We start from the raw sequence: 13,989 nt of genomic DNA, 5'->3' as shown, positions 1-13,989 counted from the left end.
CACACCACACAGCCAGGACGCGAACCTGTGCTCCCCTGACTGTATGACTCACCCTGCACACCACGCAGCCGTGCCTTTTTGCCAAGTGATCCACTCGGGAACCCAGTATCACTTACGTTTTTATGTGAAATTACAAAGGATGTTGGTCTTTTTTTATACTTTAGCTCTGATTTTGTGTTTACAGCCGTAGCAGAGGATTAACTTGTGAAACTCTTTATAAAAATGTTGCAGCTACTGTATAGCAGTCAGAAAAGCTTCCTCTAGGTTGTTTGGTTTTACTAAAGTGAATGAATATTGTGAAAAATGACATATACCTCGACTCAACACTGCTGACTGCTGGTAATGAAAGAAATCAACATAGTGCTACAAAAGCTTACAGAAGAAACAAATGAGTTATAAACTGAATCAAACACACTAATATTATCAAAAATAATTTTGAATTCCAAACAGTTCTTTAAATTACTCTAAGGAACCCCACATATAGTTTTCTTTCCAGTAGTAAACATTATTTAAGGGTAGGAAATTAGAATTAACTGTCGATTTGTCTCTTAATAAAACTGCTGACTGTGCAGACTAATGGAATTACTTTTCAGTGAATTTGAATTTCAAACATAAATTTATGGCAATTCATTAATAATTAAGGTTGTCTCCATGTATAGAAGTTATGACTATACCCTGTCATTTTCAGCTCAGTTTATACCATTTTGTGCATGTCAAGGCTGGATTAAAGCAATGACAAAGTATGTACGGTATAATTCTCTTTTATTTAGAAAAAATGTGGTCTGTTAAAAGAAAAGCAATGGAAAATGACTCGCTTCAGTAGGTTTTGAACACTCACCTTGACACAATTGACATATATATATATATATATATAGCCTTTTGTGTGTCCTTGATTTGATATATTTGTTCTGATTTGCACGATCTCACAGCTTTACTATTTGTAACTAAAATGTTATCCTAGACTTTTTTGGGGGGAATTGTTTGCTATCCCTCTGGTATTTTTCAATGTTTCAAGAAACTGAACCAGTGATAGTTGTATTGTTCTTATTTTTGTTTCAGTAGATCTTTATGTTGCAGGGAAAGACAGAACCAGCAGTATGTGCTGCTTTTATAGAAGGACTTTATTTAAACATTAGAAATGTCAAATATTTACCTGGTTTGAAGAGTGCTGTTTGTAAAGAGGTGTGTCCCAGGGAAAAATGCTCAATTCTGCTATTTTATATCTTGAAAATTGGACAACCAATATTCCTTTATTTATTGAATGCAATCGGAAACATACATCAGCCACATGTTGCTCATTATTTATTGACAAATGTAAAATATTATCAAAACATAATAAAAACAAGCAGTAACTCTATTTTGAGGCATTTGCAAAAGTAATTTTCAGAATAGAAAAATGTAACAAAAAAATCTGTTGCAGAACCAGTTATTTTACTGAGTAGTTTTATGTTTTTTAATTATTTTATTCTAGCTTCAAATTGTCTCTATACTACAAGCCTGGTTTAAAGGCAAGATAGGCTATTGCTTTTAGAAACTCCTGATGAAGTTCTACACACTTGCAGCAAGCCTGCAGTACATTCCAAGTAGGAGAAATGAAAGGCTATTGTGTGTGTTCATTGATTGTGTTTGTTGTTATAGGATCGCTGCTAATGAACCTGCGTTTATGACGTCCCAGTTGAAAATCGTGGATCAGCGCCACAAGCAGAAGCTAAATCTCAAGGCCCTGGATGCTGTGTTATTTGGACCCCCTATTCGTTAGTATATTGATTTATTTCAGAAACTAGTCAATTTGTATGCTAGGGATAACGGTCAGTTAAATGTTTCAGTAAAGCAACAATGTAGCAAGAGTGCTCATGCCTGCTATAGTAGCCTACATTAAAAACATCATATGTTTCTCTTGAGATGCACTTTCATTTAGTGTCTTACAAATCATGTCTTTTGTCTTCAGTTGGTTTTCAGTACAGCATACTGGTTTCAAACAGCCTCACAGGCAGTATATATGTGAGTGTGTGAGTCACTGGCAAACATGCCTTGGAAAGTACTATGCAAGTACAGTGGGATTTATAGCAAAGCAACTTACTCATGCGTTGTGACTTGATCCCTCATTGACAACTGAACAACAGACTTGACTTCTTGTAGAGGCAGGAAACACTTCTTATGGCAGACTGCTTATGCTGACAGTATGTATGACTATATTATACTGTATATTAGGAAAGCAGAACATTCCACTTCCACTGTGTGGTCCAGTGGTTAAAGAAAAGGGCTTGTAACCAGGAGGTCCCGGGTTCAAATCCCACCTGACCACTGACTCATTGTGTGACCCTGAGCAAGTCATTTAACCGCCTTGTGCTCTGTCTTTCGGGTGAGATGTAATTGTAAGTGACTCTGCAGCTGATGCATAGTTCACACACCCTAGTCTCTGTAAGTTGCCTTGGATAAAGGTGTCTGCAAAATAAACTAATAATAATAATAATTAAAGCTCACATTCGCAAAGCTCAAGACTATTTATGCAACCTGACATAAACTCTATTTCTTTGATAGAGCTTTGATAGAATGATGTGGCTACTTAGCACATTACTAGTGACACACCTCTATAGGACAGTGTGCTTTTGTGTACCAAGCATTGCAGCATTTTATTGCCTTGGTTCCAAACGTCACTTCTGTACATGAGTATACGTGAATTCTATGGATGCATAATGTTATTTAACCTTTTATTTATTTTTTTTACATTTAAGACAGACTCATTTATTTTTATCAGTAACTTGCTTGCCATTAAGTGAAATGTTCTCTCCAGTACAGTTGTGATTGACAAAGTAGTTTTCTCCTCCTCACATGCGTTGCTTCATTGTGATTGGCTACAATGTACAGTGGCAGTGAGTAAGAATGAAAGCATCGCTGTGGAGAGTGGTCAGGGAAAGTTGCCTTGCTAGAGACCCTTTCTCTTCGCAGCAGTGTGGACACTCACATTGAAATGCACGGGTGGACATTCTGTTTGCTTTTGTGTCGCTCGCCTCTCCTCACCTCGCTCTAGTCGTACGAGTAAATCCGCCTATATGTTCAAAACTAAATCAAAATGTGCAGAGGTATTTTGACATTAGATATGTTTACTGGTTTGAGTTGAAGTTTATTTCCTATAGTGTTTGAGTAGCATGCAGTTTTGAGCTGAGTTACTGTAAAATATAAAAATAAAAAGAACCTTCTTGATTTTTGTCTTTTAAGGTCCTCACCACAACTGGCTGAAGGATTTTGTCCTGATGATTTCTATTATTATTGGCGTTGGAGGCTGCTGGTTTGCTTACGTTCAAAATAAATCCTCCAAGGAACACATTTCAAAAATGATGAAAGATTTAGAAAGCCTCCAAAGCGCAGAGCAGAGTCTTCAAGAGCTACAGGAACGGTAAGCAGGTTGAAGTCAAGCATTCAGCTCCATCCAACATGTTTGAATAGGGTTCATTATTGTACTCGTATAGTGTGTTTGCAAAAAACATTGTACTACTAGCATTGTTTTTAATGAGTTCTGCTTTTACTCCATATTACTGCCTAATGATACTAAGAAACCATAGTAGCAACCAAACGTCATTTATAAGCTTTGTTTTGATGCTATTTTCTTAATTTTGTCAAATTTTTAGACTTGAAAAAGCCCAGGAAGAGAATCGAACCGTTGCTGTGGAGAAGCAAAATCTAGAGCAAAAGATGAAAGATGAGATTAGCGATGCCAAGAGGGAAGCGCATCGTCTGCGAGCGCTGAGGGAGGGGGCAGAGTGCGAGCTGAGTCGGCTCAAGTATGCAGAGGAAGAGCTGGTTCAGGTACAGTAGGCTCAGATTGCAGTGAGCATGAACTGTACAGACTGTGCTGCAGCACATTTATAACGCTTTTATTAGGGTGACTATAAGTTGCAGTTGTAAAATTGTGCTACAATTGAGCAACCCGTAGAAAACCACAACTGATATTATCGTGTCCTGTGCTTCCAGAAAACCTACAAAATAACCGAAGCTACAAATTCACATTTTTGGTCACAAAAAAAAAAAAAGTGTTTTTAAAATTGTCTTAGTGCCATAAAAACTGGACCGTCAGTATGAATCCTAATGTTTAAGTCACTTTAGTAGCTTGCTAACGTGTCCTTCTTGCACTAATAGTTTTATTAACAATAATATAAATAAAATCAGAGTAGCAAACACATTTTTTCTTAGTCTAACAATGCAGACAGTTATACCATTTACGCACAGTACGGTATGGCATGGTTGAAGTGCAGTGATTGTGAGCGTACATTAGAACCTTATACTTGTTGACAGCCTGGAAATATTATTGCTATAAGAGCAAAATATGGAATATAAAAAACAAACAAAAAAAAACCAACAAGTAGCAGTAAGAAAAGGGATGTTTGTGTGATAAAGAATGATCTCTTTAAATTGATAAATGGTCTTAAAACAACTGTTATTACAATAAATACATGTAAGAATTGGGAAGAAATGGTGAATACAGGTGCATTAGACCTTACTTGGCTCATGATATGAGGCATCCTGACAGTGAGGATTTCTTCCGATCTCCTTTCTGTTGTTCAGTGATGAACGCTGTTAGTGCAGGCACTGGGATACATGTTATAAATGCACAAGAGAGCTTACATCCAGGTGGTAAGTGTTACACCCACAGTAAGCCGACGGCGGGGTTCATGTTCAAATATTGAACCCCAGGCCAGGGAAAGACTGCTATATCAGATGTCAGAAAATGTTTCTGTGTGTGCTGCTCTCCCCACTTTGGGAATGTGGTGTAAATTTATATGATAAAGTCATTGTAACATAAATCTTCAAGCTATCTCGAGACAAGTAAACATGTATTTGAATACTGTCTCAAGACACACACTTAGTTATGTATAAACAGCATTTTACTATAAATGATCTAGGGTGTTACCACTATATCTCTCCATGTCACCATCAAAACTACATTCATATCCAAGTGCAATCAAAAGTTAGACTGAACATATGAATATATATTTTATAATAATCATCGAATTATGGCTGTAAATATGATTGATTCATTCTGCATATGATTTAATGTTTAGACAATATTGAACTTTGATTCAATTCAATGTTATCATTAGTGCTGTTTAACAGTAAAAAACAAACACATCTTGTTGAAAGTAGTACCTTTTTTTATAAAAGATTATATTAGATTGTAATAATTTGTTTCCAATGTATAATAAATTATTATACTTAAGTATGTTTAAGAAAAAATTACCATATATTCGGTTGTAATTCGGATTCTAAATATATACAACATTTAATAATGCATTAATATATTTTATCATATAATAATTCAACATAGGTTGATGTCATTACTTCATACTCAGAATGAAGTATAACAGAATTAATCATACAATTGGTTTGTGCACCATGGAAATTCATAGGTTGTTTAGTTACCAGTACTTAAGTGAAGAAAGTGGAAACAGTCTCGCTGTGTAGAATTACTGTATATAGCTTTCTCCTCATAGTTAAAAGTTGAGATCTTCAGTTTGTAGTTCTCTCCACAGTTAAAGGATTTTGAAGAAAAACAAGATGGCTTTATTTTTTCAGGACTCCCACGATTCAACGAAGCCACACACAAAATGGTTTCCTCTTCCTGTGTGTTACAATGCTGTTTGTTACAGCAAGGCAGCGCCAATTTGAACAGATTTGGTTTTAAGTAACTTTTGTATCTTTCTGTTGACTTTGTATTTTAGCATACTTTCAAATTTTGTAGCAATAACGTTTTCTTTATTCGTCATTTTGAATTAAGGTCTTTTCTTCAGAAGTTGTTTTCTTGTTGCCCAGCAGCTGCGTTTGTTCTGTGAAGCTGAAATGTTGAGCGTTGTTGTCTTGGAAGCGATTCAGTTAGATTGTGTGCACATTCAGATGTTTCTGTGTAGGTTTTCCTTGTTCTGTGAAGTTGAAATGTTGAGAGTTGTTGTCTTGGAAGCGATTCAGTTAGATTGCGTGCACATTCAGATGTTTCTGTGTAGGTTTTCCTTGTTCTGTGAAGTTGAAATGTTGAGCGTTGTTGTCTTGGAAGCGATTCAGTTAGATTGTGTGCACATTCAGATGTTTCTGTGTAGGTTTTCCTTGTTCTGTGAAGTTGAAATGTTGAGAGTTGTTGTCTTGGAAGCGATTCAGTTAGATTGTGTGCACATTCAGATGTTTCTGTGTAGGTTTTCCTTGTTCTGTGAAGTTGAAATGTTGAGAGTTGTTGTCTTGGAAGCGATTCAGTTAGATTGTGTGCACATTCAGATGTTTCTGTGTAGGTTTTCCTTGTTCTGTGAAGTTGAAATGTTGAGAGTTGTTGTCTTGGAAGCGATTCAGTTAGATTGTGTGCACATTCAGATGTTTCTGTGTAGGTTTTCCTTGTTCTGTGAAGTTGAAATGTTGAGAGTTGTTGTCTTGGAAGCGATTCAGTTAGATTGTGTGCACATTCAGATGTTTCTGTGTAGGTTTTCCTTGTTCTGTGAAGTTGAAATGTTGAGAGTTGTTGTCTTGGAAGCGATTCAGTTAGATTGTGTGCACATTCAGATGTTTCTGTGTAGGTTTTCCTTGTTCTGTGAAGTTGAAATGTTGAGCGTTGTTGTCTTGGAAGCGATTCAGTTAGATTGCGTGCACATTCAGATGTTTCTGTGTAGGTTTTCCTTGTTCTGTGAAGTTGAAATGTTGAGCGTTGTTGTCTTGGAAGCGATTCAGTTAGATTGCGTGCACATTCAGATGTTTCTGTGTAGGTTTTCCTTGTTCTGTGAAGTTGAAATGTTGAGCGTTGTTGTCTTGGCAGTGATTCAGTTAGATTGTGTGCACATTCAGATGTTTCTGTGTAACTTTTCCTTCCAAGAGACAGCTTTTCCTTAAGACGATTTCATTTTCAGAGCGAGACATTCTTTTGAGAGTTTTCCCATGCGGCAACTGTTTAAATGAATACTGCAAATGGGCCGGACATAATGCATTAACCAATTAAAAGAAGAGTTCTTATAAGGATATTTCTCATCATTATTTCAGTAATTGGCTGTTTTGAATGTAAACAGGGTGACATCATAGCTTCACAAGAAAGTGCCTTCCTATCTTCATTCAAACAAAGCATTGTAAATCACAGAAAATGCATTCAGTTAAAAATACTCTTTTCCTCAGTTAAAAATGTTTACTCGCACAATGCGGTACCAAATGAAATCATAAAAGTCCCATATTTATGATTCTAATCCATTTCCTGAATGATAAATTACTTATTTTTTTAGTGGTTTAAGTAAGGCTTTTTAATATACTACATTTTTAATGTTTGTAAATTTACGATAATACCAATGTATTTAATGCCAAACTGAACCATCTCTATCGTCCACCAGGGAGCAGTATTACTTTATTTTTGACCAGATTTCATATGGAATGCTCATTATGCAGACATCAAGTCTGTCTTTAGGGAGATCGTCCTGTTATCAGTTTCAAGATGCAAGGTGCAAATAAAGTATGTGTTAAGCTTGGTACTTAGTTCTGATAGCAATCTGCATTTGTTTAAAAAGGTTCTTCCTGGCTGATCTTCACAGCAGGGGATTTAGCTTAACAAATGATACTAGATGGTCCTAGATGAGAGTTTTTCCAGACCTCTTGTCAGTGGTCTTCGGATTAAAGATTCAATGGGCATATCATTTAAACAAATATAAACTGTACTTTCTACCTTACAGGGTGATGTTTCCCTAAGGCATAAACGTGCTTGTCTTGACTCATTGTTAGGTCCGCATGGCACTGAAGAAGGCAGAGTTTGAAATGCATGGGAATTGGTCAGTTCCTGAGGCTTTGCAGAAGTGGCTGCAGATGACTCATGAGGTGGAGGTTCAGTACTATAATATCAAGAAACAGAATGCTGAGCTGCAGTTAGCCATCGCCAAGGAGGAGGTAAACCAGCTGCCCTTTATAACACAGCTCTTATTTTACAGGAGTCTTATTCCATCTGAAATGTTTTGGTGTGCATTGGGATCAATAGAATGAATGTCGTATCTAGAAGCTGTACTGCACAACACCTGTGTAGCATTTAGGCAGCTCCTCTGCATTACAGGTCAAACAGGTTGACTTGCTCTAGAAGTCCTTATTAAAACATTTCACAAAACAATTGACTATGTACAGGGTGATTAGAAAGTTGACCACATCAACGCACCATATCTCATGTGGTAAACTTACTTTCTAATCACCCTGTGTATAAATGACACCTTGTGTAGGGGAAAATAATGACATTCCCCTTGCAACTGTTTGTTTTGCTGTCATCAAAAACCAGACTTAAGTGTTTTGTGTGTGGCATAAGATAAGCACATATTTGGATCCGCAATATCTCCATTGTGTTTATAAAAATAGATGTATCGCACCACAGCAGGGATCACATTTAAGTTGATAAGAAACACGCTCTCGGGCTCACACAGAGGAGTGCGCTTAATGGTTTTTATTGTCTTTGCAAATGAAAGGCGTTGCAAGACTTAACCTCTCCCCCTTCCCGGCGCTATATTTGTGGTCTGCCTTTTCAATTTTCTACACCACTGGCATGACATGTCTTTGTTAATTCCTTTTTAGGCAGAGAAGATCAAAAAGAAGAGGAGCTCTGTCTTTGGGACACTACATGTCGCCCACAGCTCTTCACTGGATGAGGTTGACCACAAAATTCTTGAAGCAAAGTAAGATTAGTAACTTTGCTTTTTTTTCTTGGGTTTTTGGCAGCTAGAGTCAATCAGCTGAAGTACTGAATGTGTAATTTGAGTACCTTTTCCTAAACCATAAGATCTTTTATGTGACTCTGCTTTTTTTGCTTTCAGGAAAGCGCTATCTGAAGTAACAGCTTGCTTGCGTGAGCGTCTCCACCGCTGGCAGCAGATTGAGAAGATCTGTGGCTTTCCTGTAGTTCACAACTCAGGGTTACCCACCCTGACAGCCACGCTCTACTCAGAACCCAGCTGGGTAGTCATGCCAAGAGTGTCTGTCCCTCCATATCCTATTGCTGGAGGAGTCGATGACTTAGACGAAGATACTCCTCCAATCATTCCACAGTTTCCCAGTACGTCCTCATCCAGGGAGTTGCATGGTTATGATAGATTAGCTGATGGTCATCTACCCATATGGGCAGATACAGATAATAAATACAGTGCAGGTAAACTACTAGAACAAGACATAGGGCCTATATTTAAACTGTTTTATAATTATACTTGTTAAACAATTAACAGCTATCATTTACTTGTATTTATGACAAAAACGAACAGGTATTGTTTACTTGTTGCATTTACTTCAGAAAATGAATTCAAAGAATAACGTAGTATTATATTCTGGCTTGACAGCAATTTATACATTTGTTTTACAACATAGTCACACAAAAATAACACTTTGCATATGTAGTAGTAAAAACACTTCTGTAGAAAAAATGTGACATATTTTTTATAGCCTCTTGCCGTCAAACATTGCATATTATAACTTCGACCTATACTGTACAGTAAAAAGTATCCTACGCAATGTCAACAACAACGTTCATTAAATTCCATTTTTTTAAGCATTCACTGCTTAAAAATGCAGCCCAACTTAAATTGTTCACTTAATCAAAAAAAAAAAAAAGTCCAGTTACAAAATTGTGAGCAAGTGAGCTACTGAGGAGGAGCTGAGGTGATGTCAAGCTGCCAAAGAGAGAAGGAGCAGAGGCAGTATAGGCTACATGTACTCTTAAACTATGAATAATAATAATAATTATTACGCAGTTCATCGTTGGATGTAATGTAGCATCAAGTCTGTTCTGCTGCTCACAACTCGCTATTCTATTCTATTGTCTTCAGATATTTAAAAAAAAAAATCCAAACACCGCATATTTACTGCATTTCGATCGCACGTTACACAGCACTGGGAAAATGAGCGTCTCAGTGGTTTTGTGTCATTAGTAAGCGCGCCTGACCAAACATTAAATTCTGTGCTGGAAGAAATTCAAGCATGAATATCAGTGTACATTATCGGCTAAAATAACAAAAACTGCCGATAGCCGATTGTGTTTTTTTCCCTTATATCGGTGCCATGCTGATAGGTTACCGATTATTGGTGCACCCCTACTAACTGGAGTGAATGAATGAATGAATGAATGAATGAACGAATGAAAATGTGTATATGAACACTTCATTTTGCTTTTCATTTACTTCTAGCCATCGGTTGGTATAATGTGTTGTTTATTCTATGCAAAATGGATAAGACGCCCAATGCGCACAGCTGTCTCCTAGCAAGTGAAGGCGCCGCTGTATTCTGCACGCTGTAGTTTATTCTAGGAACATGTCATCGGGGCGCGTGAGATTATCATTGGAAAGCTCCAAGCCGGAACCGGAACGCTATCTGTTGAAGGGGCCGAGTAATAGGCAACAAATGAAACTTAGGAGCGGACTCATGTCACATGACTCAAGCCTTAGTTTTGGTTTGCTGTAGTTTCATTTAGGAACATGTGTTCAGGACATATGGTAGAGCATTGGATGCTGGACAACTACCTAAAAGGAAACAAAAATCAAGTCACTAGATCCACATAATAACTTATACTAAAGCACCGTGGGGTCCGAATGGAGGGTTAAATATTAAAAATAGGTCCAAGCCTGGCATTATACGTACTTTTAAAGACAGAAATACTGAAATTCACCTTTCTTAACCATATAATTAAAATGTTTCATTGAATGCTATGCTGGTTTTACTATAGATAATTTGAGTTGTGTTTGATTGTCTGGAAGACATCTGGTGCATACAGGCACCCGTAGAATGATAACAGGACACAGGATAATGAAGCTGTCCTACAGCAACATTCCTGAAGACTTATCAGACATTCTCAGTAGTGTAGTTACAGGGATGTTGATACTCTACTGAGCTTTCAATGTTGAATCACAATGGGGCATTTCAGCATTATCCAAGTATGCAAATCAGGGACAGCGGTCTAATTCAAGAGCAAACGTGACAGGAAAGGAGGCCTAAAAATAACTTCTCAAGCTATAAATAAGATCTGTGTAGTTAAAGGTGCCTTTTACTGTTACAGTATTACTGTTTTAAACTTTAATCTCTTGCTTAATGAAACATTATAACATAGCTATAGCTAATTGAAATAAGAGAAATATGAGACAGAATTTAAACTTACTAAATGATGATTTCGAAAGTACTATTTGTCAATATAAAAAAAAGTTCAGTAATGCTATGTGGAATTAATAGAATGCTTCTGTAGAATATAGAATAAATACATTTCCATTCAAAGAGCTAATATTTCAGGGAGAGTTCTGAGGTTACCTTCACCTGTTAGAAATTCAATGTCTTGGGTTGTGTAACCAACAATAGATAACCAGTTGTATTTTCACCTTTGCCCTATTTAGCTCCACTAATGAAAGTGGGGTCATTAGCAAGAAGCAGTAGTCAGTGCCGCTCACGACGCAGTGTAAAGAGCTCACCTCCACAGCCCCAGCCTATCCTGCTCTCCCCAGATCCGGATCTTCTGTCAATGGCTAGCTGTCCTCCAACTTACCGTACAGAGGAGGAAGAGGATGCTATCTACTTTAATGCAGAAAAGAAATGGTATGTACTGTATGTGAACAAATAAGTGTCGTTCCTATTGTTTGTTATTATTTTATATATATACTGTGTGTGTGTGTGTGTGTGTGTCTATATATATATATATATATATATATATATATATATATATATATATATATATAATATATAATATATATTTTAAATATACATTAAAAGAGAATGAAGCATGCATGCTGTCATGGAAAGGCTCTGTTCCCATGCTAGTTTGATGTTTACTTTATTAAGAGTACAGTTTCCACTCACACGTAGGGTTGTTCAAAGTTGCAGACAGCATGAAATGGCCAGTTTAAATCGCTTATATGTTTGTTTTTGCCTGCAGTTACTTTGTTCCTATTTTGGGTCACGGGTACTGGGGTTCTTTTTTAAAGCTGTGTTACTGTTGTTCAGTATATAGTTCAATTCAGAACATGTTACTTGTGTTTGTTCCAGATGGCTCACAGTTAAATATCAAATAGACTGATATAGGCCTTGAATGACCTCGGCCGAGGTTACTTGTAAACACCAAGGGTGATTAGAAAGTAGAAAGCATGGTTCATTGATGTGGTAAACTTGCTTTCTAATCACCCTGTGTATATATTCGTAAGTCAGATCTGTGGTAAGTGAATTGCTTTCTGCATCATGATGACCTGTGCTTTTAGCAGATTTGTACATTTAGTTGGAATGATAAGCTACCCTTTTAAACTGTTACATTTGTTATTGCTTGTGATAGAATTACCTCCACAGAGTAATCCTGACCCTGATGGTAGGATTGCAGAACCAAGTAATAGCATCTTAAAAACTCCTCAACGCTGTGTGTTCTGTTTCAGGGACTTGCAGGATACATGGTCAGATTGTGATTCTTTGAACTCTTCTATAGGAAGAAAACAGTTTGCAAGCGCAGAAGTTCAGGAAGTTCCTTCTCGAAAGACCTCCAGGGATGAGCTGTTTGATCAAGAGCTACGTTTTACAGATTCGCCAACGTCCTTTGATCAGTCTAAAGGTTCACCAGACATTGAATCTAAAAGCATGGTCTACAGCCCTGCCAGTAAGATGGTCTACAATGGCATCCTGGAGAAGTCCTACAGTATGGGCCAGCTGTCCAGTGGGCTGCCTGTCTCAGAAACCCGCTACCCTTCTCTTACCTCACTGAACATTGAGGGCAGAGTAGCGAAGGAACAGAAGATTTACAGTATGTCCCAGGACTCCTGTGATGATGGCGACAAGACGAAGAAGTCATCCAAGTTAAAAAGCTTCTTTAAAAAGAAAAAGTAAGAACTTTTCAGGAGGGATGTCATCAAAGCCAAAATCTGTCACTTCAGACATTTTAATAGAATGTAGCTCTAATTCAATGCCCCAGATGGGAAAACATTTGGAATGCCTCTTCATTCAGTGATAGCGTCATAGTTAACTGACTTCAGTGGCCAAAGGTCATGCCAGCCATCACCTAGACATCGATGAAGTGTGGACTGTTTACTGTCACTTTTTGCGGATTTATTGATTTGGGGTTGTTTTTTTTTTTTTAGTTAGAAAAAATATCTTGTTTACTGAAGCCTTTAGTTATCTTTGCACAGAGCTAAGAAGTTGTTTCTGTACCAGACTAACACCTGCAGTTTGTTGCACTACCACTTTCCAGATTACTACAAATACATGTTTTTACAAAGTTCTATTACAGGTTTTTAAATAGACATAGAATTTATATTGGTTGGGTTTCAGCGAGAGAGACACTGGTTTTTATTGAAATAGAAAATAAAATCAATCCCTTTCATGTGCTTGAGAAATAAAATGAGCCCTGCTGTATAAAACTGTGTTCACAGGGCTTGGCTCTCGCTGTGATTTATTGCAATTGAAGGCTGTCTGGTATTAGAGTGAATAGCTAAAAAAGGCTACAATGTCCCTATTTTACTTGTACAGGTGGTGGTGGTAGAGTCTGGCCTGGCAGATGATTTTTTTAACTCATCATTGACTTGCTTAAAAAGAAACTAGTTTACAAAGTTTAAGAGTTTTAGAATATTTTGTGTGTGAATCATTGTACTGTAGAATAAATTAATAAAATGGAGGCATTATGGCATCCGTGGTGTTTATTTTCCATTTCATTGAATATATTTTGTACCTTAAAAAATGAAAGTAAGAAATACTAATTTCTGCTTTTAGACATTTTTATTTTATTTTATTTGTAAGGCTGTTGTTACTTCTGGTGGAGGGTGTGGTAGTTCCTTTTTAGGTGAAATAACACACCCTTTGACACAAGAGGCTATATTTTTAAGTTGCGTACCAGAAATATGGATTAAGATACTACAGAACACCTGAAGGGACATGGTTTGAATTAAAGAAGCTTAGCATTCTGTGTGTACGAGTTAGTGCCTAATACGTGCTTGTGGTAACCTCCTGTGATTTTCTTTTGTAATTTATCTCTCAGTCTTTGCAATACTGTAATTTAGG

The 13,989-nt window shown here is 37.0% G+C and overlaps 1 protein-coding gene across 5 annotated transcripts in view; it reads left to right on the top strand.

Moving 5' to 3' along the window:
* Positions 1-13,618, top strand: part of stim2b (stromal interaction molecule 2b) — a 78,124-nt gene extending 64,506 nt beyond the window's left edge. For 4 of the 5 annotated variants that reach the window (XM_059006489.1, XM_034015279.3, XM_034015280.3 and 1 more), the window contains 8 exons: positions 1,639-1,754; positions 3,220-3,397; positions 3,630-3,807; positions 7,735-7,896; positions 8,563-8,663; positions 8,802-9,040; positions 11,355-11,553; positions 12,378-13,618. In XM_059006489.1, coding sequence (XP_058862472.1) covers positions 1,639-1,754; positions 3,220-3,397; positions 3,630-3,807; positions 7,735-7,896; positions 8,563-8,663; positions 8,802-9,040; positions 11,355-11,553; positions 12,378-12,822 — 1,618 coding nt within the window. In that variant the 3' untranslated portion in view covers positions 12,823-13,618. The remainder of the gene's footprint in view (positions 1-1,638; positions 1,755-3,219; positions 3,398-3,629; positions 3,808-7,734; positions 7,897-8,562; positions 8,664-8,801; positions 9,041-11,354; positions 11,554-12,377) is intronic. The other variant, XM_034015281.3, reaches the window with a different exon arrangement.
* Positions 13,619-13,989: the final 371 nt, after the last annotated feature.

This window comes from Acipenser ruthenus, chromosome 2, assembly GCF_902713425.1.
Source record: "Acipenser ruthenus chromosome 2, fAciRut3.2 maternal haplotype, whole genome shotgun sequence".
NCBI classification, from domain to species: domain Eukaryota; kingdom Metazoa; phylum Chordata; class Actinopteri; order Acipenseriformes; family Acipenseridae; genus Acipenser; species Acipenser ruthenus.
Note: the sequence above shows the minus strand (reverse complement) of the source record. Positions and strands in the feature narration are given on the sequence as shown.